We start from the raw sequence: 26,418 nt of genomic DNA, 5'->3' as shown, positions 1-26,418 counted from the left end.
ACTCTGGCATGAAAATCAGACAGTAAATGAAGACTGGAGACAATGGTGTCAAGTGAGGCTAAGTATGCTGGAAGGACAACTGACTGAGGAGAGGCTGGGGGTGGGGGGCTGTGGCCCGAATGCAGCAAGTCCTGAGCCACACTCCTTTGGAGGATGGAATGGGAGGGCACCCAGTGGGGCTGTGCACTGGGAAGAGGTGCTCTGCAGAGGACACAGCCCTGCTTCGCTCACACGGAGGCACAATCTTGGGAGCCTGCTGCTAACGCTGCTTCAGATTAGTGTGTCTAACTGAGAGAATTATGAAAAGAGTAAGGGCCAGAAATTCAATTAGGAAAAGCAAGGTAATTAAAATGCGGTAGACAGCTAGCTGTTACGCAAACAGGAGGTAAGCAAAGCAACTTTGTCTGCACTGCTCCACGTGGGATGGCCCTGGTGAGTGTCTGGGGCATGAAGGCGCACCAGGGAGAGATGGGCTGGGCCTTTATTCTGCTTGACTGGAATCTAGGCTTCCTAACTGACCCATTGTATGTTTTCCCCCATCTACAACCTTCCAAGTTTCTGTTTTCTCTTTTGAGAATTGAACAAGATGATCCTTGTCCACAAAGTTTTCAGGGTATCTTGAAAGGTTGCAGCTCATGTGCAGAGTGCTATATCAGATTCTTATTAGGAAGACTGCAATGTTATGTTTGTGATATGTTATGATAACTGTAAATGTGTCACACGAGATACAGAATATTATGTATACAATTATGTTAAGAAAAACAGTACTTCAAGTCATGGCTTTAAACCAGCTAGTCGGGGTGGGCTGCAGAGGTAGCTTAGTGCTTAAGAGAATACACTGGTTCTTAGTGCTTATTAAGAGAATACAGAGGTTCTTAGTACAGCTTCCAGCATCTGGGTCAGGATGCTTGCAACTTACTGTAACTCCAGATCCACGGGGAACAGACACATCTGGCTTCCAACGGCATCTGCACTAATATGTACATACATGTTCCCCAGAGTGCACATAATTAAAGATAATAGAAATAAATCCTTAAAAAATATTTGTTTAGCCAAATGTGACAGGTCAGAGCTGCAATTATAGCAGCTGGAGACTGAGGCAGACAGACCATGGGATCAGCTTGGGCTAAGTAGTAAGATTTTGTTGCAAACAAACGATAGTCATTCCTGATGATTCTGCTAAGAAAAGAGCTTCTTGTTATACTCTTGACAGTATGGGTGCTTCATTTGCTGGAATTAGCTGTCAGACCACCAAGGTTCCTAGACTACGAGAGTGTAAATACAATGGCAGTACCCACTGCTGAGTTATGAGTAAGGGCAGGACATCCCGGTATACAGTTCTCGCTATATTTTGAAACCCAGGCAGGACTAGGTTTTCCTGCTTACAAATCATGAAAAGACCTTTTGTTCCAGATATGTAAAGCTTATTTAACAAAGTGCTTTCCCAGAAGCAGATGAGAGATCCTTCCTGTCCCTTTAGATCCTCAGCAACTGTCTTGGTTCAAGTCACAGAGGTGCTCTTAGGAATGAGGAATGACAACTGTGCTTTACCAGAGAGGCTGCAAATGCCAGAAGGAAATAAATGGCTCGGGGAGGGGGCTCAGTACAAAGAAGACAGTGCCAGTGCTGTAGCACTCAATCACAGATGCCACTAACAGGATGCAGGCATCACCCAGGGACCACAGGCATCTAGGTTCAAAGCCTCGTGGTGGCAAGGTCCTGAGCACACTGTGGGCTTATTCATCATCCTGACATCTGGAAGGAAAGGGGGTCAGCTGGACCATAAAACTCTGATGCTGCTGCCAATTCCACTCATGTTCAGGCTGTTAACATGTTCCTGATCACAGTCGCTCTCTTTATGGGGACGGTGAAACAGACCACAGAAGTTTATGGATTGGAAAAATTAAGGTGCAACAAGAACCTCTGTGAACAGAGAAATGGCCATCTACCCTTCCAGGATGCAGAAGGTTGCACAGACCTAGGGACAATGATGCTGGCCACTCACAGAGTCACATGTACACCAGGCACTTCCATGCCTGTCTGTCTCCTACTGTCTCATGGGAATCTCTGAGACCCGTGGGTGTCATCACATTTTTACTATTGAGGAGGTCAAGGCTGAGTGGGTGGATTAGCACTAGGCGGTCAGTATGATGTCAGACACTGAATTCAAATAGCTCCAAAATGTTTTCTTCCACAGGATTGGCATGATTCTGAGGTCATGCAGGCTACATCACGTAATGTGTTCCACTGGGGACGAGGGACATGCTTCCTTCTGTTTTAATATTTTATCCATTGGACTATATGCTTCTTTTAGAGGAGGCATTTGCGAAACTGATCAATACCTCTCCCACAGCAATGGTGCCACAAGTACAACAGGACGGGCCAGGTCACAAGTTGTTTGGAAGCAAGTGTGAGCTTGCCATAGATCCTCAGAGGTAAATGGTGGGAATCTTATTCTGAGTTTCTCAGGTGCTTCATGATGCAGAGATAGGGGTCACAGGGCACCAGTAGTCACTGACTACCAGCTAGGGGACACACAGTTGTCTATTGAGAATCAGAGGAAATATTCCTAGATGTTTATAGTTCTCTAAGGAAGTCGAGCTGTTCGAGAGAGGCATTAGTTTCTAATGAAACGAGCCAGACACTTCTATTCTCACTCATCTTTTCACTTTGTCCTTATGTTTCTGACTTTGTGTTTGTTGTTAGTTCATTGATAAATGAGAAAGAAGGTACTAAGAAGTGGACTTGTGTTTCAACTTTATTTTTATTTTATGTGTCTGGGTCTTTTGCTTCAATGTATGTCTGTGTACCACATGTGTACCGTGCACACAGAGGCCAGAAGAGGGCATTGGATCCCTTGGGATTTGGGTGACAGATGGCTGTGAGCTGCTATGTGGATTCAGGAACCAAACCCAGCCCCTCTGGAAGAACAACCGGTTTTCTTTACTGCTGAACCATCTTTCCAGTCCCAGATTTATGAGTATTTATAGTCCCTGGAGAGGAATTAAGGAAAGATTGGGGCATCTTTTCAATGTAACTGAGGTATGCACAAATGAGTAGTTGGGAAATCAGACATAAAAAGCTAATAATTAACAAGCACAGGCAGAGATCGATAGATATAAATTAATCTCACACAAGAAGCAAATGCTCTGAACCTGAGATAATTTGGGCTATAGAATTTTTATCCAGATTTTTGCAATGCCTGCACAGAACGAGCTATCTTGGGAATGGGAATTAGAATTCATCCATGCTTCATGTGCACATGATGTACACACAACCTGTCTTTAACTTTAAATAATATTTTAAATGATTTTTATGCTTGAAGCAGTCTCCATATGTGGAATCATATCCTAGCTGGTGGATTTAGTGTTTTAGATTTGGGGGTTGTCACAGTGATCTTGCAGCGTCTCCCCTGCTGCTATGGAGAAGTGAGATGCCTCTCCACACTATGACTGGTCCCTATGTATCTCCTCATATATCAGGCAAAACAGCTCAGCTGGGCACTAGAAAGGTGAATCCTGAGACACTCTGCAAAGCCATGGTCAGAAAAAGAGGAATGGCATTTGACATTTAGAGTTGGTGGCATAGTGGCAGGTGTTTCAAGAGCCAGCGCTTCCACAGACACCGATAAGAGCAAGCACATCTTTTATTGACTTCTGTCTCCCTCAGTTATTTCAGCAATGGCTCCATGAACTACAAACTGTTAAACTCTCACAGTATAAGGGCGAAGTTTGATGTAGAAGATGGCTCAAAGCAATAAAAATCAGGTAGGCCAAAGGAGTAACCTGAATTCTGAATCTGTTTGCTGCTTGCCTAAGAGAGCAGGGCATGGAGGAGAACAGGAAATACCACTGCACTTCCACAATTCTGCATTCTGTAGACTACGTAACCCTAGAAAAGCACTATTGGTACAGGATTAGAACATACTGGATAAATACAGTCCCTTGGCATCTGCAAAAGATTGGTTTCAGATATGAGAATATTTAAGTCCTATATATAAAATACAATGGCATTGCATTTGCATATTTATCCATGCACATCCTTCCTTAGACATTAGCTCATGTCTAGATTGCTTTAATATACAAGTGCTATATATACAGTTGTAATGCTATAGTGTTTGGTAAATAAGGACTAGTAAAAAATTATCTTCAAGGTAATTTCAACATGTTGTTTGTTGTTGGCTAGTTAGTATATGTAGAGCCCATGGATAGAGGCAAGCAAGTGTATATTATAAGTGTAATCATGAGTTTTCTTATAAACTTTTTTTTGTCCATAATATATTATCTGTTTGAAACACCAGAATCCAAAGTCAGTGATAGGGGCACTAACCTGAGAATCACATGATGCTTCTTAGTTTTATTCTGCCACTATCAATGTAAATGTAGACCAATCATTTGTTCTTAATAAAACTGAAGCTTAATCATAAACGAGGTTATACTAATGTTCAAATCTCATGACCCAGACAAGCATTTTCCAGGAATCAGTAATAGACTTTTATTGTCCATAGTGACTAATTTGTTACCATCGGCTAATCTGAACTATTGTTGCTATATGATACTCAGACTCATGTTCATGGATCGCTTTATCTTTCAATGTGAACACTAAAGAAATGGATGGTAATTGCCATGCAAAGGTTACATACTATTTTCTTATCATAGGATTCTCCACTGCTGTAGGTTGTAGCCAGTGTAGATGAACACTCTTCCAAGTACCAAGGTTTCTTTCCGCTTTCGGCCGTACTGCTGATGGAGATGGTATAGATGCTGTTGGTATAGCCATCACAAGAACAGTGGTCCTTGCTCCGTCCACCATTGCCAGATGCCCACACAAACACAGAGCCAAGGCCTCTCCGCCCCTGTTGACAGACAGAGAATGTTAGAGAGATGAGAAGACAGGAACCTGGGTTGAAGATGAAGAGAGGAGCAGAACCATTACAACAAAGCAGTTGCAGGATGAGAGTGATGCTATTTTAACGAAATGTTGGGCTTATGTTGCCTTGGAGAGGGAAGATAAGGAGAGATGCTTTAATAAATAAAATGGCTAGAGAAGTAGCAAGTACACCAATGTTATTCTAAGAATGATCAATGTTTACAAATGGGAAATGATTCTAACTGCTTTATAGACTCAGGCTAAACTCTCCACAAACATGTGAGGCCAACACAATCTCTGTCACCATGATGCAAATGGGGGAACTGAGGAACCAAGGTTTGGTGATGTCCTATAGCGATAAAAAGTGTATAAAAAAGACAAATTTGAATCCAGACCCCAGAGTTGAAATGATACTGTATCAATTATAGTGATATAATAAGCATTTTAAGATATCACAACTTATTGTCCTTTAATATCTAAGAATTAGGAAGTATAAAGCAGCTTCTGCCAACTCCTGATATGTGGAAAAGTGGTAGAGCCACCTCTCACTTCTCATAATCAGAGCAATATGCTCAAAATGCCAAGAACAGAGTCATCCTTTACATCAAAAGTGTAGCTTAAAATAGCATCGAGAGGATCATGAAGTCCTAAATAATGTAGTTAACAGCAACATAGGAGAACATTGATGAATGAAGGGAGATCTTTGCCTCTTCAGTAGCTAAATTCCTAAGAGGGGGAAAGGGCACACTGAAGGATAGCTGTGGCCAACTCTCATTTTCTACTTAGCATGTGAGAGGAAAGCCACAGGGCTGGGGAGGGCTGAGCCTTTCTTCAAGGCCATGGGCAGGAGGAGAGACATGTGAGACACTGTTAAGAGTTCAAATCCAAACTGTCCCTGATGTGTTCTGAGCATTGCTCCTCACCAATAGCTCTATCTGGGGAGGCTGTGGCTCCTGCTGGAGATGGGGTCTGTCTAACTAAAATAGGGACCTACGGTATGGACTCTGTAGGCTACCACAGCCAAGGCAACCTGGACTGACAGGATGAGAACAATGGACAAAGCCAGTCTATAATACTTTTCCTATAGAATGGGCTAAAACTTTCTGAAACCAGAGTCCAAACCACAATCACCAACACCAACAAACCAAAAAACCAAAGGCAAAACCAAAAACCAAAAACAAAAGACAATGCAACAGCCTGTCTCACTATAGGTTGTTTCTGTCACTATTTCATTTACTGCTTGGTGAAAGGAGCTAATTAAAAAGCTAAATACAGCGATAACAAAACATTTGGACTATCTATAATAAAGTTTTCTTGATCCTGAATCCTTAGGGAACAGAATATTTATAGCCCAATTAGACCAAGGTGGACACATCTTTCTTTTTGTCTTTGGACTGTGAGAGTTCAATGTTATCTACACAGAATGCCCTCCCCCCTATTCTGAGCCCCTGAGATCAGGAAGGAGAGGAACAGTCAGAGAAATCCAATTGCTATCACTGATGGATAACTGGGTCTGCTGGGCTACCCCTGACTTCCTGTTACAACACTTAGCAAAGCTAGAATGTAGGAAGAATAAATCCTCCCAGAATGTAGAAATATTCTTGCCATCATCAACTAAACCTTGGTCCATGCTTTGTCCAGCATTTGCAGGAGTTATGTCTGACCTTAATGTGAACAGTTTGTCTCACATCTAGACGGTAGAGGAAAAAGATGGCCGGAAGAATGAAGGATGTTCCAGTTTTCATCAACATACTCCCTCTTTCAGGGACTGAAGAGGTATTACCATAGGCCAAAAGCATGGTCACACCACAACTTACCTGGACAGGTCAACAGGCTGCACGGGAAGGCACAAGACCCACTTGGTTTAATCAATGCCATAACCGATGAGAGGATGGAAATCACACAGCCATGAAAAAGCCAAACAAAGTCATAACATTTACTCATCTAAACTGATGACTGTATGCCCAGGTATCAGATTTCACTAAAATAATTTAAGATCACTAAGACACTTAATAAGAAAATGTTCAGAAAGGACTTTTCTGTTTATAAGGTGCTATAAATATAGTATACACATCAATAAAGGGTGTCTTAGTTGAGAAAATAAAAGCATGTGTGTACAGAAATCACACGCATGAGAACAGTGTAACAGAAGCCATCCTGTTTGGTAGGGTTAAGGATGTATTTTCTTTTTCAAACCAAATTTCCATGACCTTGTATTAGTCTGATCAACATAGAAGCACAACAATTCCTTTGATAAGAGGGAAAACACAACTCCAATGATTTTTAGTTTTTTAATGCATGTGTGTCTCTCAGTGTATATCACACATGTAGGAGTGTCTACAGAGACCAGACGAAGGCATCGAATCTCCTTAGGGATGGAGCTGGAGGTGGCTGGAAGCTGCCCTACACAGGTAGGGGGAGCACGACATGTTCTTAACTGCTGAGCCATCCCTCTAATCCTTCCAATTTTTATTTCTTTTGTTTGTTTGCTTGCTTGTTTTGAGGCAGGGTCTTAGTAAATGGGTTGATATTAACCACAAAATCATGAACGTTCTGCTTGATCTCCCAAGTACTGTGATTACATGTATGAATGTGTCTGGTTGAAGGAACTTGGTTTTTTTTTTCCTTTGTGTGTGTGTGTGTGTGTGTGTGTGTGTGTGTGTTGTTGGTGGTGGTTTTGCTTTTCTGTTTTTTTTTTTTTTTGTCTTCATTTTTGTTTTTTTTTTTCAATGCTAGGGCATTATGTATGTGAGGCATGCTCTCTATCATTGAGGTACAATCTCATCCCTTTGTGTCAACTCTTAAGGGACTTTTTTGTCTTTTGATTAATAAGTGTTGTACCCATAGAAGACAGTCTGAGTATACTCAGAACAACAGAGGCCAACATGTTAGAAACCTTGTCAAGCAGGAAGCACTACAGACGATGCAAGGCACAATCTGAGTCCATCAATTCATTTCCATGGTACGGTCAAGCAAAGTGCATCTGAGAGACGCTCACTAATGCTCAGATATATGACAGGAGCCAGCACCAGAGCCATCCCTCTACGCAGCTTCTGACCACACCGGACTGGACTGAGTTGATTTCATTGTTTCGTGGGAAAGCCTTCTGTGTCTTCCCTGAAGCCTGGAATTAGGATGGAGGAGCAGTCCAGCTTCGGTTTTCTGCAGACTTAGGGCTAAATGAGGACTGACAAGCAAGGGTGGCACACCTTTCCCCCAGCATCACTAACAGGAGGATGCATTTTTTTGTCCCTAAATATTTCAAGAAACCTTGACTATAATCTGTTTCTCTCAGACGTAGGAACACTAGCCATTCTATCATTGCAAGATCCACAAATGTTGTCACGATAGAGGAACTGTGACACTGCTTAAGGTATTGTTTAGGAATTTACATGGACAAAAGGGCCATGAATTGTTGCTGTCCTGAAAATGTCCCTTCCAGAGGCGACATCCTTGAATCAAGCAGAGTTTGTGGGACTTATCATTTTTCTAATTAAACATAGATAAATGAATAGCCATAAAGGTAGCACAGATTTTTTTAATCTAACCCAAGGGAGGCAGAGGCAGGCAAATATTTGTGAGTTGAAAGCCCACCTGGGCTACACAATGTTCTAGACTATCTAGGGACACATAAACAAAAACTAATAATTATAAAAAGCTGAAAGAAAAGTACATGTTCACTAGCCATCCAAAGTGTGGATATGGGGAAAAGGAGTCCCTGAGATTAGCATGGAGGGATACTAGGACTTAGGAGGGTCCTGTATACCAAGGCCGCCCTTGCAGACCATCCTCCTATTCTCATACTTATTCCCATGTAGTATATACTATGCACTAAGACTTTGCAGAAGTTAATGAACTTAGAAGCCCATCGACAGAAGCCATAGATTAGTGTTTGAAAGTTCAAAGGTTGGGGGCTGTCTGGTGTGTATGTAGAGTGATCCAGATTGGCAGACAGAGGCCAGTGTAGGGTTTCATATGTCATAGAACTGAATTGTATGCCCCCCCAAAGTCATTAAGGTTACTTAAGGTTTTCAGTGTGAAGACTAAACAGACAGAACCAGTGTTCTCATAAAGAGGGAAAGAGACACCAATAGGCTCTTTTAGAATGTGACGCAGAAGAAAGGCCATAAGAAGAAGCTGGCTATCTGCAAGAGAGAGCAGTACTCATCTGATTTCCTGGGTCTAGAGTTCGATAGAGCCTTCCAGAATCTAGGACTTAACCGGCAGAAAGTACAGTTCTACTGAATGAGTCTTCCTCCGGCCAGTGCTGTTTGTTAAGGCAGCCAGAGCTGGCGCATACAAACAGAGAGGAGAAGGCAGAGTGGCCGGGAAAGCGCCAGGATGCACAATGCTTCCCCTCATTCTCTTCACAGGGCAACTGACCCGTAGGCCTGTGTGTAGGGTTTATGATCAAAGTCCCAGAAATAAACACCAAATTTGTGGGCTGACAATGCCATAACCATGTCTGCCAAACATCTCTGGGGTTAATCTAAAACAATTAGCAATTCACAGGCGCGTTTACTACAGAGGCACAGGGGGTTTGCATTAGTGGGAAATATCCCCAAACCAAAACACATGTGTTAAAAGAAATAAGTTTGCTTATTTTTCTAAAACTTTAGAGTAATTTAAGAACGAAACCTTAGAGTAGAGTGCAGGGGGAAGGAGAAGTGGACAGAGGATTTTAAGGAAAAAAGGAGTTTTGAGACATATTTTTCCTGAAGGTTAAGTAGTAATGCCATTTTTCTAGCTTGGTTAAGTATTATGATTGTAACTCAGTTATTTAAATATGGGAAACAAAACAAGCCTTCAGTTGAACTGTGTGCCAAGTTAAAAAGCCAGGAAACTTAAGGCAAAATATATTGTGAAATCCATGCAGGGTGCATTCAGCTAAATGCTAAACAGTTTTTTTTATTGTGTGTCTAAATGAGCATGCGTGTTTCTTACATATACACTAGAGAGTCAATTTATATAACCCTATAAGCATTGTTACTACAGGATAAGAAGGAGCTGGCTTTTCTTGTGACCACTTTATACTGGATTGCTAATTAAATCCTACTGGGGCTTTGAAAACTTTATTTTTTTATTATTTATTTATTTATTTATTTATTTATTTATTTATTTATTTTGGTTTTTCGAGACAGGGTTTCTCTGTGTAGCTCTGGCTGTTCTGGAACTCACTCGGTAGTCCAGGCTGGCCTTGAACTCAGAAATCCGCCTGCCTCTGCCTCCCAAGTGCCAGGATTAGTGCTGCCCAGCAAGAACTTTCTAGTGTGACAAAACTAAACTTTTCTTTTAAAACTAGGTTTGTTTTAAGCCAATGAAATTAGGCTCTATTCTGTATTTTAATAGAATGTTCTTCAATATTGCTTAGCAGGTTTTTTTTTTTTTTGAAGAGCAATGAATAAATTGTAGAGGCTTCTTACAATAAACAAAGGAGGCTCCTGGCATTTGTTAATTGAGAGCACAATACTGAACACCAGCAAGGTGGATAATGCTATGTATAGATTCCACTCTTCTCATACTTACTCCCATGTAGTATATACTATGCACTAAGACTTTGCATAAGTTAATGAACTTTGAAGCCCATAGACAGAAGCCATAAATTAGTGTTTGAAAGTTCAAGGGTTGGGGGCTGTCTGGTGTGTATGTAGAGTGATCCAGATTGGCAGACAGAGGCCAGTGTAGGCTTTCATATGTCATAGAACTGAATTGTATGTCCCCCAAAAGTCATTAAGGTTACTTAAGGTTTTCAGTGTGAAGCCTAAACAGACAGAACCAGTGTTCTCATAAAGAGGGAAAGAGACACCAAGAAGCTCTTTTAGAATGTGACACAGAAGAAAGGCCATAAGAAGAAGCTGGCTATCTGCAAGAGAGAGCAGTACTCATCTGATTTCCTGGGTCTAGAGTTCGATAGAGCCTTCCAGAATCTAGGACTTAACCGGCAGAAAGGAAGCCATGGACATCAAGCTATATTTCTGAATCACTTAACCAGAACATGGTAGACATGTGACCAAACTCTCCCCCTACTTTACCAATGCCTCCTCTGAGCCTCTCTCTACCTTATGTGCAGCTCCTTTGCCTCTGTGAACCAAGAATACAGCCTTGCCTTTTATTTATACAATGGTTATTTGAGTCTTTGTGTCCCATGAGACAGGATTTCAAGGGTAAAGCACAGAGACTGGGAAGGGACATGAACACTTGCAATCAATGACTTGGTAGCTGAGAGGAAGAGCAACAGCAATTTTATTTTAAAGCCATTCAGACTAGCAGGTCTAGAATCCACTTCCTTCCTGCACAGGGTAGGGGTTCTTGGATGAAATAGTTCTGGTCTGGACATATAGGTAAAAGCAAACTAATAAACAAATAATACATCAAAAGCTGAAATCAAAATGTTTATGAACTACTGTAGAATTTCAAAATATATTGCTTATTTAAGCAATTTTAATAACTTTTGAGATCATTGTCATCTAACAATGAATGACTAATAATAACTAGGAGGAAAGTTGCCAGAAAAGAATCATGGGTGGCAAACATAGAGCTGGAGTAGATGGCTACCCTGCCCAGTGCCTTGGTGACTAACTGGTCTACCTTGGGGAAGGCCCTGGGGGAAGGTCACTAGGAGTAAAGTTACCACCAACAAGCAGGAAGGCATGCTTCAGCTGAGAGTTTATTAAAGCCTGAGATTTATTCTTCCTTCTGTTCACTGTGTAGAAAGTAACAATGTTGAGTATTTAGAACTGAAATAAGTGAGAAATAATGTTCTCCCCAAACCCAGGGACTCATGGGTCGTTTGTAAAGAAGAGATTTGGCTCTGAGGGTTAGAAGTCTGGGGTTGTTTGCTGCTTTTCAAGAACAATGCTATGCCATGGTACTTGGCTTTCATTATACAGCATAATCTCCTAGAAAATGGTCATGTATGACTCCATTTTATAATACCTGCCACTCTTGGCACATCTCACCTGAAGAACATATGGTCTCTGTTGATGCTGCTTCTACTCCGGGAAGAACGGTAAATAGAAGAGCTACTTCTTGTATTTTAAACTAAATGTCATTAGTTAAAGTTTATTTGTTTGGCGATTACATGGCAGCAAAAGATCAGTAATCCTCTCGCTCAAATCTTGAGTCAAACATCTCAAGATTAAAAATGCTAACTAATGACCAAGAACAGTTCCCTAAAGATGCCTCTCAACAACTCATCCACAAACGAGCATATGCACCATCTCCTCAGCCCAGCTCTCCCTTGCTCCAAGGCTTACATTTTAAATATCTGTTTCACGTGTTTGCTGGAGGGCTGCCTGCCTGGTCCCAGTCGAACCTGACTCAGCAAAGGTAATCCATAGTATGTTCTTATTTGCTCCCATCCCACACCATCAAAGGATGCTGCATAGGAACAACTTGAATGTAATTGCAAGTATTTTCCACTTCCCTTGTGGAAAGAAATACACTCAGGGCTCAGGAAAGAAGGGGGTCTATGAGTGAGGGCTATTGGTCCTTAGCTCTGGATTGCTGTGAGCTACAAGCTCTAGCACTCCAGCCTTGTTTCCCACCCATCTCAGCAATCCCTGACCTCAGCTCTGAACTGGCTTCTTTGCATCCTGCTTTTCTCTGCAATCACTAGACTACTGAACCAAATATTTAAAGCTATTTCTTATGTTCTCTGACTTTTTAATAAAACACTGAAAAATTAGATGCAGTTATTAGCAAGCGTATTAATTTTATATAGCCATACACAAATAAAAATGAATTTTATATGCTCACTGAGCATACCCAATGCAGTCAGCTTAGTTTTTAAAGGCTTAGAGAGCCCAATAAGGATTACGAAGTCAGCTGCTGGTCATTGTAGCAAGCATTTCTACTAGAAATGAATTTTATTTTATGGTTAAATATATTTTAAGCTGAGTGGCAGATTTTTAGACACCCCGTGTAACCAGCCAATACTTAATACCTTTTTACAACATTGTTTGAGTGCTACTCTTGGGCTGGCTGTATGGAATTCAGGGAACAAGAGGGGACTTGAGCTCCACATTTATAGGTGATACTTGGAGACTGTGAGCTACCTGGTCAAAGGCCAGAACAAAGGATAGTTAAAAATCCCAGAAATGTGGGGTTCTCTGCTCTCCAGCTCCCAGAAAACTGCTCCTTTTGGGTTCAGTGTATTAACAAAACTGTTTAAAAGGAATTGTTTATCTATAATATCCAACAGAACATAAGCGCATTGATTTGTATGATACTTAGCCAGTCATGGTGACATAAACCTATAATCCCAGCATTCAGAAGGGTAAATCAGAAGATGTACTATGAGATAGAAATTAGTGTGGACTACATAGTGTGTCTGAGGTTAGCCTGGGCTACTTATCAAAAACTTGTTTCAGTAACAACAGGTACAGTCTCAAACAAAGCAACAAAATCAAAACAATAATAATAGTTTAGCAGAATCAACCCTTTTTTCAATGTTCAGTAACTTTGGGGCTTACAGAAGTAGGCTTCATTTGACACGTCAAAGACATGTATAGGGGTGTGATTCTTGGCTTCTGAAACTGTATTGTGACTTTGGATTTCTTCTGTTTTGCTTAATTTTTATGGTATAACTTGAGGAGAAGAATCAATCTTTCAAGAAGGGGCAGTTAAATATCTGAAGAAACAAAACTTGGGGGGTTGAAACTGGAAATAAATATGTTATACAAAATATTTTATTTATTAATTATCAGATATTCTGTCCATCCAAGTATTTCAAACAATAGAATTTTGGAGCTGAATAATGTGCTGTAAGTAGAACCGAGAGTTGAAGACGTATAAGAGACAGTCAGGGGGCAGGCATGCGGACCATGGTTCCCTCAGCGTGATCTCCATGACACTCCATGTCTCTGAAAATATTTCTCAATGTGGCTTAAATGCTGCTTAAGAACCATGGATTAAGCTAACTGAAAAAAAGAAAACACAACCTTTCTCATTCTGTCTTATGCCTTTTGCCAAATTAAGAATTCCACAGTTCCAGTTGCTGGCCATCCACGCCTCCTGCTTTCTCAGATTTCATCTTCCTCACACGACTACATCAAGAAACAAGTTATCTCAAAAATGCTAAAAGGAGGATTTTTCCTTGGAGAAGGTAAACTGGAAAAGTCATATTTCACCTGCTTTAAACCTTGCACAATGTGTGACAACAACGCCTGGCATTTCATTAATAAACACATAGCTCATCTTATGCATCAATTAAAAACAAATGGAAACCTCTCAGACTGCCTTTCTTGAAGCTCTGTGTAAGCTTCTCTCCCACAGTGCAAGGATTGCTAATGGTGGAAGGGAAGTCACAAAGGTAGAGTTCATTCTCAATACCTTATTTTGGGAAGCGAGGACTATACTCTGCATGTCCTGCAAGTTATCCCAAGCAACAATTAACACCAGATGAGCTGTTCTGCGCAATAAATCCCAGCCTTCCCAAAGGCCTCTGTTATATCTGCCAACTCTCTACCTTTTGTACCATCTCAGCAAAGCCAAAGCCATGCTCAGACATTCAGAGGAGTTAGGATCATGGAGGCAAGAGGGACAGTCATAATGTTAAGTAGTGATTCTAAGGGCTGGTGAGATGCCTCAGGAGTTAAAAGTATGTAATGCTCTTATAGAGGACTTGAGATCAAATCCTAACACCCATGTCTTGTGGATAACAATTGCCTGTAACTCTAGCTCTAGGAGGATCCCAGGGATCTAATGGCTCTGCCTCCTTGAGCACTTGAATACATGTGAAAATACCTACATACACAAACACAAACGTACATACACATAAATATTTAAAAATAAAAATAAATCTTGTTTTTGATTTTAAAGCTTTATTATAGAAAAGTAGGAAAAGGAAAAGAGAAGGGAGAAAGAAAAGATAGAGGGGTTAGAGCTGGCTGTGACCATGTGGAAAGAGGGGAGAAGAATGGGGAGAGAAGGGGAATGGGGGAGGGGGCAAGAGAAAAGGGAGAGAGTGTGGGCAAAAGAAAGGGGCAAGAGCAAAAATAAATCTTTAAAAAGTACACATTTGAACCTGTTCTTTATTTTTAAATTTATGTTGAGGTCTAAAATTTGAAAAATTCCTTTCATAAATAATAAAAACATTTATTTTAAACAAGGGCATGAAAAGAATTTATTATAAATGTTTGAAAGGCACTTAAAAAGAACAGAGATGTTCCAGAGATAATACAAGCTCATACTACTTGAAGTTAGGTCTACATTACGAAGTTCTTGCTGTGAATTATTACAACTGCTGGCTCAACTCTAAAAAAGAGCAATAAGCAAGTCACACACACCCCTTTATAACCCACAGTGGGACTTGAAAGATGTCATAGCCTTCAACTGCAGGAAGCAATAGCCTTGACCTTCCAGAGGGTATCTTATTGGATTTCTGAAATACGGAAAATCAACTCACAGCAATTTCTATTCACAAACACAATCTTGTCTTGAGGAAAAAGGAACTATTTGTATTAGACTCATTTTTTTAATATAAGATTACATGGTAAATATGCTGTGATTCTTAAAAGTGAATCCAATGCCACCCTTTCTTTGAAGAGAGGATCAGTTGCCAGGCTGAGCAGTTCATTCATCAGATAAGCCATGTCACTGGGTCTTTGTAATTGCTCCAGTGGAGAGAACAGGAAGGGAAATGGAAGTGCTGGCAACTTAGCAACGTGTCTTGTCTCAAACTGACAAAGGCCTCTACTTGCAATAAAGTCTTGGACCTCCTACAAAGCTGACAAAGAGAACCAACACAGTGAACACTAGGCTGTTGCTCAGTATGGCCGGGATGATAGCTCCTCCAGAGTCTCAAAGATATGGTTCTTTGTCACTTCTTTGATCATGCTTGGGATGAGCATGCATAGATACTCCATATGATATTCAACAAGAGCTGATATCTCACAGCGGTTGAACACAGGCTTTTCACAGACATCTGACATCTTATATGTGTCTTAGTGGCCAGCCACATTGCCAAACTGTCAAGACTCAGTTTACATATCCATGTACCGTGCACTCCTATGAAGCCACAATCATAACAGTGTTTGAAAACAAAACCTTAATAATTACATTAGATTGTATTCACCATATAATGAAGAATGTAGGCATACTATGTGCACTACAAATTCTATGACAGAAGTCATCTATACTTCTAAGCTATAGGAAAACATCAGCGTAGTTCAACTTATCTTTATTACACAGAGGCCTATATTTTCTGCTGATGTCATATTGTGCTGAAGGAAATGCACTCATGAGTTCTCAACTTACTCAGCATTCACAAACTTAGATTTGCAACCATAGAAACAGATGCTTAGAATGGATCTTAAGTTCACTGAATCCAGAATCGATATGCTTTTGACTCTTCTAGAACAGTAGGACAACTTTTGAGACATTTACCAGCTCAGCAGTCACTCTAAACAGAATCAAGCACACCAAAAGAAGATGACTCCCATTGATAGGTGGCTAACCCGGAGGTAGTGGATTCTAATACAGCACATGATATGTAATCTCCACTGTCAACTTGACAGAATTTACAGCCACCATAGAGCACACAACTGTATATGTCTACAATGGTATTTCCAGAAATATTTATCAAGGAAAGAAGGTCCACTCTGAATACTAGTGGAACTATCCAATGGCCTGGGACTTACAATGAAGAAATGGCATAAAGCTGAATATCAGCATTTGTCTCTTTCAGTTACTGAAATATGAATTCAGTGTACCCCACCGATCTGACTCCTGAGCCACGACTGCCCTCCCCTCAAACTGTGAGCCAAAACAAATCTTTTTCAAGTTCTTGTCATAGAAATGAGGAAAGTAATTAACAAGAATTCAGAATGTGTTTGCCAACTGCTTTCATTACATAAACACTAACACTTCTATAAAACTGTAAACAAAGTGACAATGAATATTCAAAAATTTTACACAGATAAGATTACATAGATTTGTACTCTTAAAAATGTATAGATAAAATGCATTAATCAAAATCTGATACCTATGCCTCAGGCAATACTGTGATAATTATAGAATTTAAAACCACACATGTATTTATGAATCCGACACTTTTGTTTTACAAATGGATGACAGTAAGTTGACTACACTTGAGAAGCCACTTCTTAGTTTTTATAAATTGTACACAGATTTCCAGACAGGTATAGTTAAATCCTCAGGCAAAATTTAAATAATCAGCCCAGTTAAAGTAAATTTTCATTAGGTCACCCCAAACTTAAACATGCTCCTTTGTCTGTCTTTGTCCATCCAGACATCTTTTCACAGCTTTACAACATCCAACAACTAGTGTAGCAGCAATCTGTCATTTATTAAAGTATGAACTGGTATCAATCCTACTCTGTGTGTGTGTGTGTGTATATATATATATATATATAAATAATCTATCCCTCTGTGGTGGAATCAGGCAATTTTATTATCATTCCCATTGCTGCTTTTATCATATAAGAACATTAAGCTTCTTCGCTCTCTGTTTGCTAGACACATGCTTTTAATTTAAGGGCTTTAAAAATGTGCATGTGGGACTTTTGCATCTTCAATTGACAACATGTAGTTGCAGAAAGCCTTGTGCTTTCATCAAACATTCTATACATCTATTCCACTTGAGAATGTGTTAATTTCCTGAGAAGAAGAAACAGTAACTAAAGAACTCGACCCCTTGGACACAGTGTGAAGATGGGACTAGTGTTAGTTCCACAGGGGGGTAACAACCAATGATGCTGAGTTCCCCACCACCACCCCACACTCTCCTTTCCTATCCTCGACATCAGCTCTGTTCTGAATTTGTTGAATGCTCTAATGACCTTTCCAAACCAACCACACAAACCAAAACACACAAAGAAAGTTGCCCTGGGCTTGAAAATTTACTTGCAGATAAAGTGACAGATAAAACTTGTTACTTAAAAATACTATTTATTACTTTTCATTATTTTGTTTGTTTGTTTGTGTGTGTGTGTGTGTGTGTGTGTGTTCATGTACATGCATGTGGGTATACACAGAAGCTAGAGGAAGGTACTGAATTCACTGGAGCTTGAGTTACAGTTAGTAATGAGTCACAGCTTCCTGACAGAGATGCTGGAACTTGAACTCTGCTCCTGTGGAAGTGCTTTTAATGCTGAGCCATGTCCCCAGCCCAAGAAAACCCTGTAAAATGTGGTCCTCAATTACTCACAGTGAGCTATGTGAGCTCTCTAGGTGTGGGGTACAAAACTAACACCAAACCAATGCTAAGCACATTGTGGGTTTTAAAGTATTCCTTCTTGAGTAAAACAAGACAACAATCATATAAGCTCTCCTGAATATAGAAAAGATTCCATTTCAATTTCTTGCTCTTTTTCTAGAGAACATAATTGAGCACACTTGTCAGGAAATGCTGTCAGCATGTCAGACACCTGCTGATAAGTACCAACTACACATGTCTTATTAAACTTTAATAACCCAAAGTGGACAAGATGGCTTCCAGGCAAGTAGGTTTTGTTACTGTGTTGTGTTTTCTGCACTCTCTTACCAGGTTCTGTAAGATGAGTTGGGTGTGGGACTTGGCTCACGGTTTTTTTAGACGGCCCCTCATCATTACAAAGTCTTTCCCTAAGATGAGGGCTATGTGCTATTCATCCTCCCATGACACCTAGCAAAGTGCTGAGCACGGTAGAACTCACAGATAAACAGGGTCCATTAAAGAAAACTGCATTGTCAGCCTCTTTTTCTGCCACTTAACTCAGTGTCGTCAATATCTGAAAACTGTCTGTGGTCACTTATTTTATCAATTCATTTTCCTACTTTGCATTGGCTAAAAATTTGAAGGCACAATTGTCTCCTTGGGTACTATTTGCCAAGGATCTGAGTCAATGTTACATAAGGGCAAATGGTGACAGGGAGATTCTTACACAGTTCTTTAAAAAGATGGCATGTAAAGTTTCTACCCTGTAAGCCCTGGCAAAACTATGAGAGACCCCATGTGCCCTGCTAACAGCTTATTGTTCTTTGTCAGTCACAGGAGGCAGTGATGAATTTTAAAGGGGAAAGAAGATAATCCATGCATATAGACATACTTCTTCAATGATAGCATTCATGCAGAATTGAAAGCAGAAGCTTTGGCTGGGTGGGTTTGGAAGTTGACAAGTTTGTGCAAGAGATGTTCTAATTGTGAGGATGAGGGAGTATTCACTGACTCTCAGCAACAACTACCAGAAAGTTGCTTGACACATGATGATGAAGAAGCCACAATTTTAGGAAGGCACACAGGTGCATTAAAGACCACCGCACATAAAGAAATGCATTACTGCTGGGAACTGAATTAGCCAAGTCATTTCAAGTCCTAAGGTTATGACAGCAAAGAACTAACAAGTTTATCTGAATTTTAAAACAATAGCTCTATACAATATAAAATGAAATGAAATTTGAAATCAATTTTTAAAATGCAATGCAATTTTGTTGTTGTTGCGGTTGTATGTGGTGGTACATGCCTGTAAGGTCAGCACATGCCTGTAAGGTCAGCTGAATAAGGAAGACTTGGTTTGAAGTTAGTTTGGGATACATAGCCTGGGTTACATAATAAAACTCCATGGGAAGAAGGGACAGAAGGAAAAAGGAGGTAGGGAGGACAGAATACAGAAGAAAAGGAAAAGATTATATAGGGTTAAATTGAAAACCTTGACCAAATTTAAATGCATCTCTCTAGCTTGAGATATCTCAGACTCTTTAATGTACTTTTAAAACACCAAAGAAACCATAAAATAAATGGCAATTCTTGGATATGTGGCAGAAAAGAACAAAATAAAAACTTGTTGATTCCCACCTAATTGTGTTTTGAGTTTTGTGAAGTTAGTGGATTTTGGGGAAAAAAAATACTTGATCAAATATTCTCCTGGTATTTTCTTCTCTTATACAGACCGTTCATTAATATCATCTGAAGGCTCCCATAGGATCACTCAGTAATCCCAAACTGATTAATCCTAGGAGTGTGGGAACATGCAGACTCTCATGGTATTTAACACGATTACACAGCAGTTCATCTTTATTGTCTTGCTCATTTCGGGTGTGAATCTGGTTAAGATTTACAGTTTCCCCAGATCTGGCATTGGGTCAGGAACACTGCAGTGTGTTTTACAGGCATTAAGAAACGATCTTGGAAGGGAACTTTTTAGCTCCACCAAATGGATGAAAAAATTGATCCAACAGGTTAATATTAACATGAATGAGGTAAAAAAAGAAAAGTACTAAAACTTACATTTCCCCATCAGAGAGCCTGCATTCAGACTCTGGGTTCTCTAATGGTCATGGTTTATTATGCATGCTTAACGGTTTAGGTTCATTATCTATGGTCAAAGCAATGCAATTGTTGTTTTGTTTGTTTGTTTGTTTGTTTGAGCGCAGATAGCAAATTAGCATGGAAGTTATCCACACTTTCCTTGATTGATCATTCTTTCTTTTTTCACTAAATGCTTCCTTTGAGAATTTTTCCACACATTATAGGATGTAGTCTGAGTCTAGACCTTTATGGAGTAGAAATCATGAGAGGAACAAATAAAATACCACAGGGTTTTAAAGGGTCTGCGGGGCTAGGGTGCATAGGAAGAGCAGGCAGGGGGCCCTGTTAGGACAAGTTAGACAAAAACTTGGAGAAATCTGTACTTGGAGGCCAATGAACAGAGCAGCCTTACTGTGTTCCTGGAAGAAGGAGGGCTTCTAATGCAATGGCTCCAAGAGAGAATGAAAACAGGACCTAGTAGAAGACAGGTATAGGAAAAGCCACAAGGAATTTCAATCTTAAAGGGAAAGATAAATGGGGGCAGGGAAAGGAAGGGAATGCAAAATAAGAAGAGAGGGATTCATCAGCTATTCTATTTAATTTGTTTTTATGCTTTTTTTTAAATATATGAGTTTGGTCTCCATGAAGTATGGCTGTGAACCACTTGTATGGCCTAATGTCCTTAGAAGCCAAAAGAAGACTGTGGACCCACCTGGAACAGATGGTTGTAAACTGCCATGTAGGTGCTGGGAATTTGAACTTGGGACGTCTGGAAGAGCAGTCAGTGCTCTTAACTACTAGAGTAATTGCTCCAGCTTTACATAGTCTTTCTAAGATATGAGAACTAACTGTCTGAATGTGTATTTGCAAATCAATGTGAAACAGGCAAATGAGATTAAGGAAGAGTCAGATATGTCAGAGAAGACAGAAAGGGAACAAATAGCTGAGCTTCTTAGAGAGCATTGAGGGCTGTGTTCTGACTTTGATAGCTTTGTTTTCTCTGATGTAAGGTGGTGAGAGATAGTGCTCATCTCACAAGATTACTGTCTCGATTAAAAGTTAATAGCCCATTCGGGGGCTCAGATGAGTGACAGCAGTGAACAGATCTGCCAAAATATTACAATTTCATGTTATCCTTGTCATTGCCATCACCTCCATCCTCCTCCTCACCTTCATCCTATCACATTCCCATTCACTGACTATAGTCCAAATTATATGACTCTAAAAATTACACCAATTTTACAGCTGCTTGACATCAAATAAAAAGTACTCCCGAGAGAGAGAGAGAGAGAGAGAGAGAGAGAGAGAGAGAGAGAGAGAGAGGAAGTTGTCAACTATGATATGGTTTGTTTAACACAGTTTCTCTGATACAATTTTGGCACATTAATTCTAAAGGGGCTATAATAAATTGAATCAATTCTGATTTTGTTAAAGTATTTGAAAGCACTGCTACATTTCACTGATTCAAATGTTTATCTTACAGTAAATAAATGGGGAGCAATTTTGAAAATCAATACTTGGTACATTTCTGAATAGTAAGCAGCAAAAATGGACATGATCAATACTTGGAAGCCTTGAGCAGAAAGTATTTATTTCCTCTGTGAATAGATTTTGTGATACATGTCCTTCTCTCCTGTTGCCTGATACATCTGGTGGTCTGGACAGTGCTTCCACGCTGTCTGGGACCACTGTAATCCTCCACTCTTGTCCCCCATAACTCACCCCCACACATGGTATGTCTACAGGGCAGCTGCCCTATTTCAACGTCCAGTGGCTTTCTGTAAGAGGATGGAATGAAAACCCTCTCTGTGACGTAGAAAAGCCTGTTGAGCTGGCCTTAGCCAATCCCACCTTCCTACTGCTTTCTGCTCATACCTTCTCTATGGCCTGCGGTGCTCTTCTGTCCTAGAAATGCACTGCAAAGCTTTTGCTATTCGGGCAACCCTTTTCTATTTGCAGAATCCCCTTGCTATTCATGGATTTTGGTGCCTTCTGTTCCTTCTGCATAAAACACAAAACAAAAAGACCTCTTCCAGGTCTTCACATTATCAGGTTATCTTTTATGTCTGCCGAGAGTGCCTCCTTAAAGGGAAGTGTCTACCCTTTCCATATAAAGTAGTGTTGCTCCTTCCAGCTACCAACTAGATTTCATTCACTACATGCATCTTTGTTGAAATATTCTTATGGATTCTCTGTATTTTTTTCTAGGCGATATAGTGTATGGCCTACTCATTCCAATGCCTGCAGGAAGTGGAAAATGTAGGTAGGACACCAAAGGATCAAAGGGACTCAAGGTCATGGTTAAAGCTTTCCATTGGTTAGCTGACAGCATCTTTTTACCTGCCTTTGTACCTTAGGTGCTCTAGTCACCAAGAGCTCACTTATTCTTTCTATCTAGACCTCAGAAAAGGTAAATTGAGGTTTCACTTAATGTTTCAACATAAGAAAATAGCAAACTTTTCATTTTTCTGATAAAATCTACCCAATATCAACTTGAAATGTTGAATGGTATACTCACAGCTATCTAGAGAAATATCCTTTGGGAAAATAAACTATTTAAGACTAGATACACACACACACACTCACACATATACTCACACATACACACACACTCACACACTCACACACACATATACATTCACACACACATACACTCACTCACATACACACATGTGAATACACACACCCACTCATACACACACTCACACATACACATTCATACACACACTCACACACATACACTCATACACATGTGAATGCACACACACATTCACACATACACATACACATTCACACACACATATATACTCACACACTCACACACATGTGAATGCAGACATACACACACACAGAATCACAGTAAAATTGCAGATGCTTCAAATTGGATACACTTACTTTATTAGGGCAAGAGGAATTGATGGTGTAAATAGACAGAGGAACTCAGCAAATGACCTCGGTAACAACATGCAGAGAATCTATGCCAATCTGTGACATCTTATTTCTAATCTACCTCAAAAATGAACCTGATGGAGTTATCTAAAATTCTGCAACATGGACACAATCTAGTTGTGAACCTTGAGGGACTAAGGACAAAAAGAAACAGGACTTTGAAAAAGATACCTTTTAGCTAAGACGTTTTCTTGAGTGCTTACTATATTTAGCCAGTACATTAATAACTTTATGTGGATTATTTTATCATAAATTCTCTGCAAGTGGTAGTATATCATCACACCACTTTAGAAGAAGAAATGCAAACAAGCGATTTGATTTAGATTAAGGGAGCAGTAAATGAGGAATACTAGACCGGACTTTAGCTTAACTTGAAAGCTTCAATATGCTAAGTACATGAAAACACTGTCCAATCAATTTTGCCTCATTTCAGTGGTTTATTGCTGTCATTTTATATTGAGATGGGAGACAGACCAGAAGATAAATCTTCCCTTTTAGGAGTTACTGCTTTTGCTACTACTTCAACTCTAAAAGTTAATGGTTCATCTTAAAACTGAAGTCTTTTTTGTTCAGATTAAATCCCAAGAAGATCTTTAAAGGAATGTGGAATAAATCATGATATCCTTTTTCTTTTGTTTTTTGGGTGCTGGGTATTGAAGCTAAAGCCTCATGTATGCTAAGTTCATGCTTGACTACAGAGCCTTATCCCAGCCCCTAAATGATGGTACTGCAAAACTCCAAATATTTGAAACAAAACAAATGAGACCTATTTTTATGGGCCACACTAGAATGGTGCCCATGGGGTCCATGCAGAGAATCAGTGCGATTCCCAGTTGTCAGGTTAATGTGGTTAAGGGTTTAGAAGATGTTTCTGCACTCAGCAATCAATGACTGCCTACTCGGGTGGGGAAGTCCATTATTAACTGCTTCCTAATATACTTTTTGCATATGACTTATCACAATAAAGGGCCATTTTTTGCAATTGAAAAGGCTTAATTTTTTCACATCATTTATTTCAAAATAGTCCTATGTGTCTGAATAGTCTTTCACATGGTCTGTTTCTAAGCCTATCTTTAAAAAAGGAAACACTTTTTACAATCAAAGTGCCACATTTTTATCTGTTTTACGCATTAAGATTCCAGCTAATTTCTACTGAGCTACAGACTCTCTAGTAAAAACGAATTTTAGAACTTTGTTTTCTGGCACCTTATTACTTACCCGTATGCCTGTTATTCAGTTAGCAAAACTACCTATTAGGCTTGGTCATTCTTTATCTGCCTGTGTACAACCATAAGGCTATGTGCATTACTAATAAAGGGATTTTTAATATTGTTGGGAAATTCCAAGTTGCTCTTTTTTATGAGTGCATGTATTCATAATTGAAAGATTTGAACTAAACTCAACTGGCCATTTTACTGATGGCGTACTGTGCGACAACAGTGATTTGTAGTCTACAGCTTTGGAGATGAGACATCAGATAGCTTAGGGTATACTCATTTCGTATTAAGTACTTTGAAAAGAATGCTAGACAATGGCTGCAATATTATCTATCTTTTAAAAGTAAACAAGAGTAGCTGGCTATGGACAGAACTAGAAATGAAAACGTCTTCATTAAGCCTAAACTTTTTCTTCTTTGCTAGAAAGTGCTTACAAAACAAGCGTTTTTTTTTCCTCAAATCCATTTTAGAATAGTCATAGGATGGCTTAGCTCAGGCTTTTGCAGAAAGTCTAACCCAGGCTCACAAAAATATGCAAAACTCACTATAATTTTTATTCCTGCTCAAACATGCTAATCAACTGAATGCATCCCACGGTTCCAAATCTGTGCTGAAACTATGAAAACACTGTGATTTGTATCATTCGTAGTTAACTAAATTTGATGCAATGAACATTTCCAGGATGCTCACTAGAATTCAATACTTTCTTTTAGTTTTGTAAAATCCATAAATATATATAAAGAGCATGTTCTGCTCTCTTGGGACTTATACCTTCGTGAGGAAGATACACCCAGAAAAACTCTGATACAAAACACAAATATGATTTGGCTTTTACTTAGCATCAGGAAGACTATCAAAAGGTTAGAGTCAGGGACTAATGATAGTCCATTCCAGCTTGGTTTCCAGTAGAGCATGGAAGGTTTTGGGTTGGCCAGGGAAAACAGAATGTGCTGATGAATAATGAACGAAAGTGGAGGATGCATGCATGATAATGCAGAGAAAGATGAGAAAGGCAAGGGATGTTAGGACCAGATCAATGACGACATTCAGGGAGCCCATATCCTTTACATAACTTAAAGTTCTATCGTTAGTTGAATGAAAGACACCACTTCTGGTGAAGCACCCCTCTTTCTACAAGTTCTAGCATCTTTATATTTATTTAATTTAAGACAATTTAAGATCTGTAATTTGAAACTGACATTCTATTACATTCTGGAGCTAGGTTTTCTGGAGACAGTGGTCAGAGACTCTTCCAGTGACATCAAATTAAAATGCTAAGTGGCCTGATTAGAGAGATCGGGCAGTGACAGAAAGAGAATATTGCCTCTGCACAGAAGTTAACTAAGTGTCAGAAAGGGGACATGCCAGAAGGACCGAGCTGGGTGATTCACCAATACTAAAGGGAAACTAGGAATATCCACTCAACCACCCCACCCCAGGAACTTGCTTCTCAAAGTGCCCCTTGCACATATTAACTACTGTATGTCCTTGGCGTGGCTCTAAACACTGTTCATGGCAGAGGAAATGTTAACTCTGAGTTTGTTCATAGAATAGAAACACCCCATAATGCTAATGTTCGAGATTTCTCTCCAGTGGCCACTCAGCACAGGAGCTTCAGATATCCTCTAGCCTGGAGGATGCCATGCCTACAAGCTCTGCATAAGAACTTCTTCACCCCAGATGCTTTGAACACCTACCATTCTCACACCGTTCTCAAAGGCTTGCCGGGTGAGGGGAGCTGGCCCATCCACGGTCTTGCCATCATCATCTGGGCCCCAGCTGGCACTGTAGATGTGTACATGCTGTGGGTTGTAGCTGACAGATTTTGCCTCCACCATGTCAGTGACATCACCATCCAGCATTCTCACACCTTCAAATCAGAAAGGAGCAAGCTTGTTATTTATCTCCAGCAGATGATGCTGACACAGCCCACTTAGACACCTTTGGGGAAGAAAGAATATATAAAAGAGTTTTAAAAATATTCATTCATTCATTCATTCATTCATTCATAATGTGTATAGATATGTCTGCCTGGGTTCATGAGTAATATGTGCACGAATCCCCATAGACCAGAAGAGGGCACTGCGTCTCCTGGAATTAGAGTTACAAGAAGTTGTGAACTCTCATGTGGGT

General features: G+C 39.9%; 1 protein-coding gene across 2 annotated transcripts in view; it reads right to left on the bottom strand.

Annotated features, from left to right (window-relative positions):
* Pcsk5 (proprotein convertase subtilisin/kexin type 5) overlaps positions 1–26,418 on the bottom strand; it is a 424,235-nt gene that overhangs the window by 224,463 nt on the left and 173,354 nt on the right. For both annotated transcript variants that reach the window (XM_052188627.1, XM_052188618.1), the window contains exons 7-8: positions 25,983–26,155; positions 4,643–4,855 (exon numbers count right to left, since the gene is read on the bottom strand). In XM_052188627.1, coding sequence (XP_052044587.1) covers positions 4,643–4,855; positions 25,983–26,155 — 386 coding nt within the window. The remainder of the gene's footprint in view (positions 1–4,642; positions 4,856–25,982; positions 26,156–26,418) is intronic.

This window comes from Apodemus sylvaticus, chromosome 1 (assembly GCF_947179515.1).
Source record: "Apodemus sylvaticus chromosome 1, mApoSyl1.1, whole genome shotgun sequence".
NCBI classification, from domain to species: Eukaryota; Metazoa; Chordata; class Mammalia; order Rodentia; family Muridae; genus Apodemus; species Apodemus sylvaticus.
This window is presented reverse-complemented; position numbering and strand designations above follow the sequence as displayed.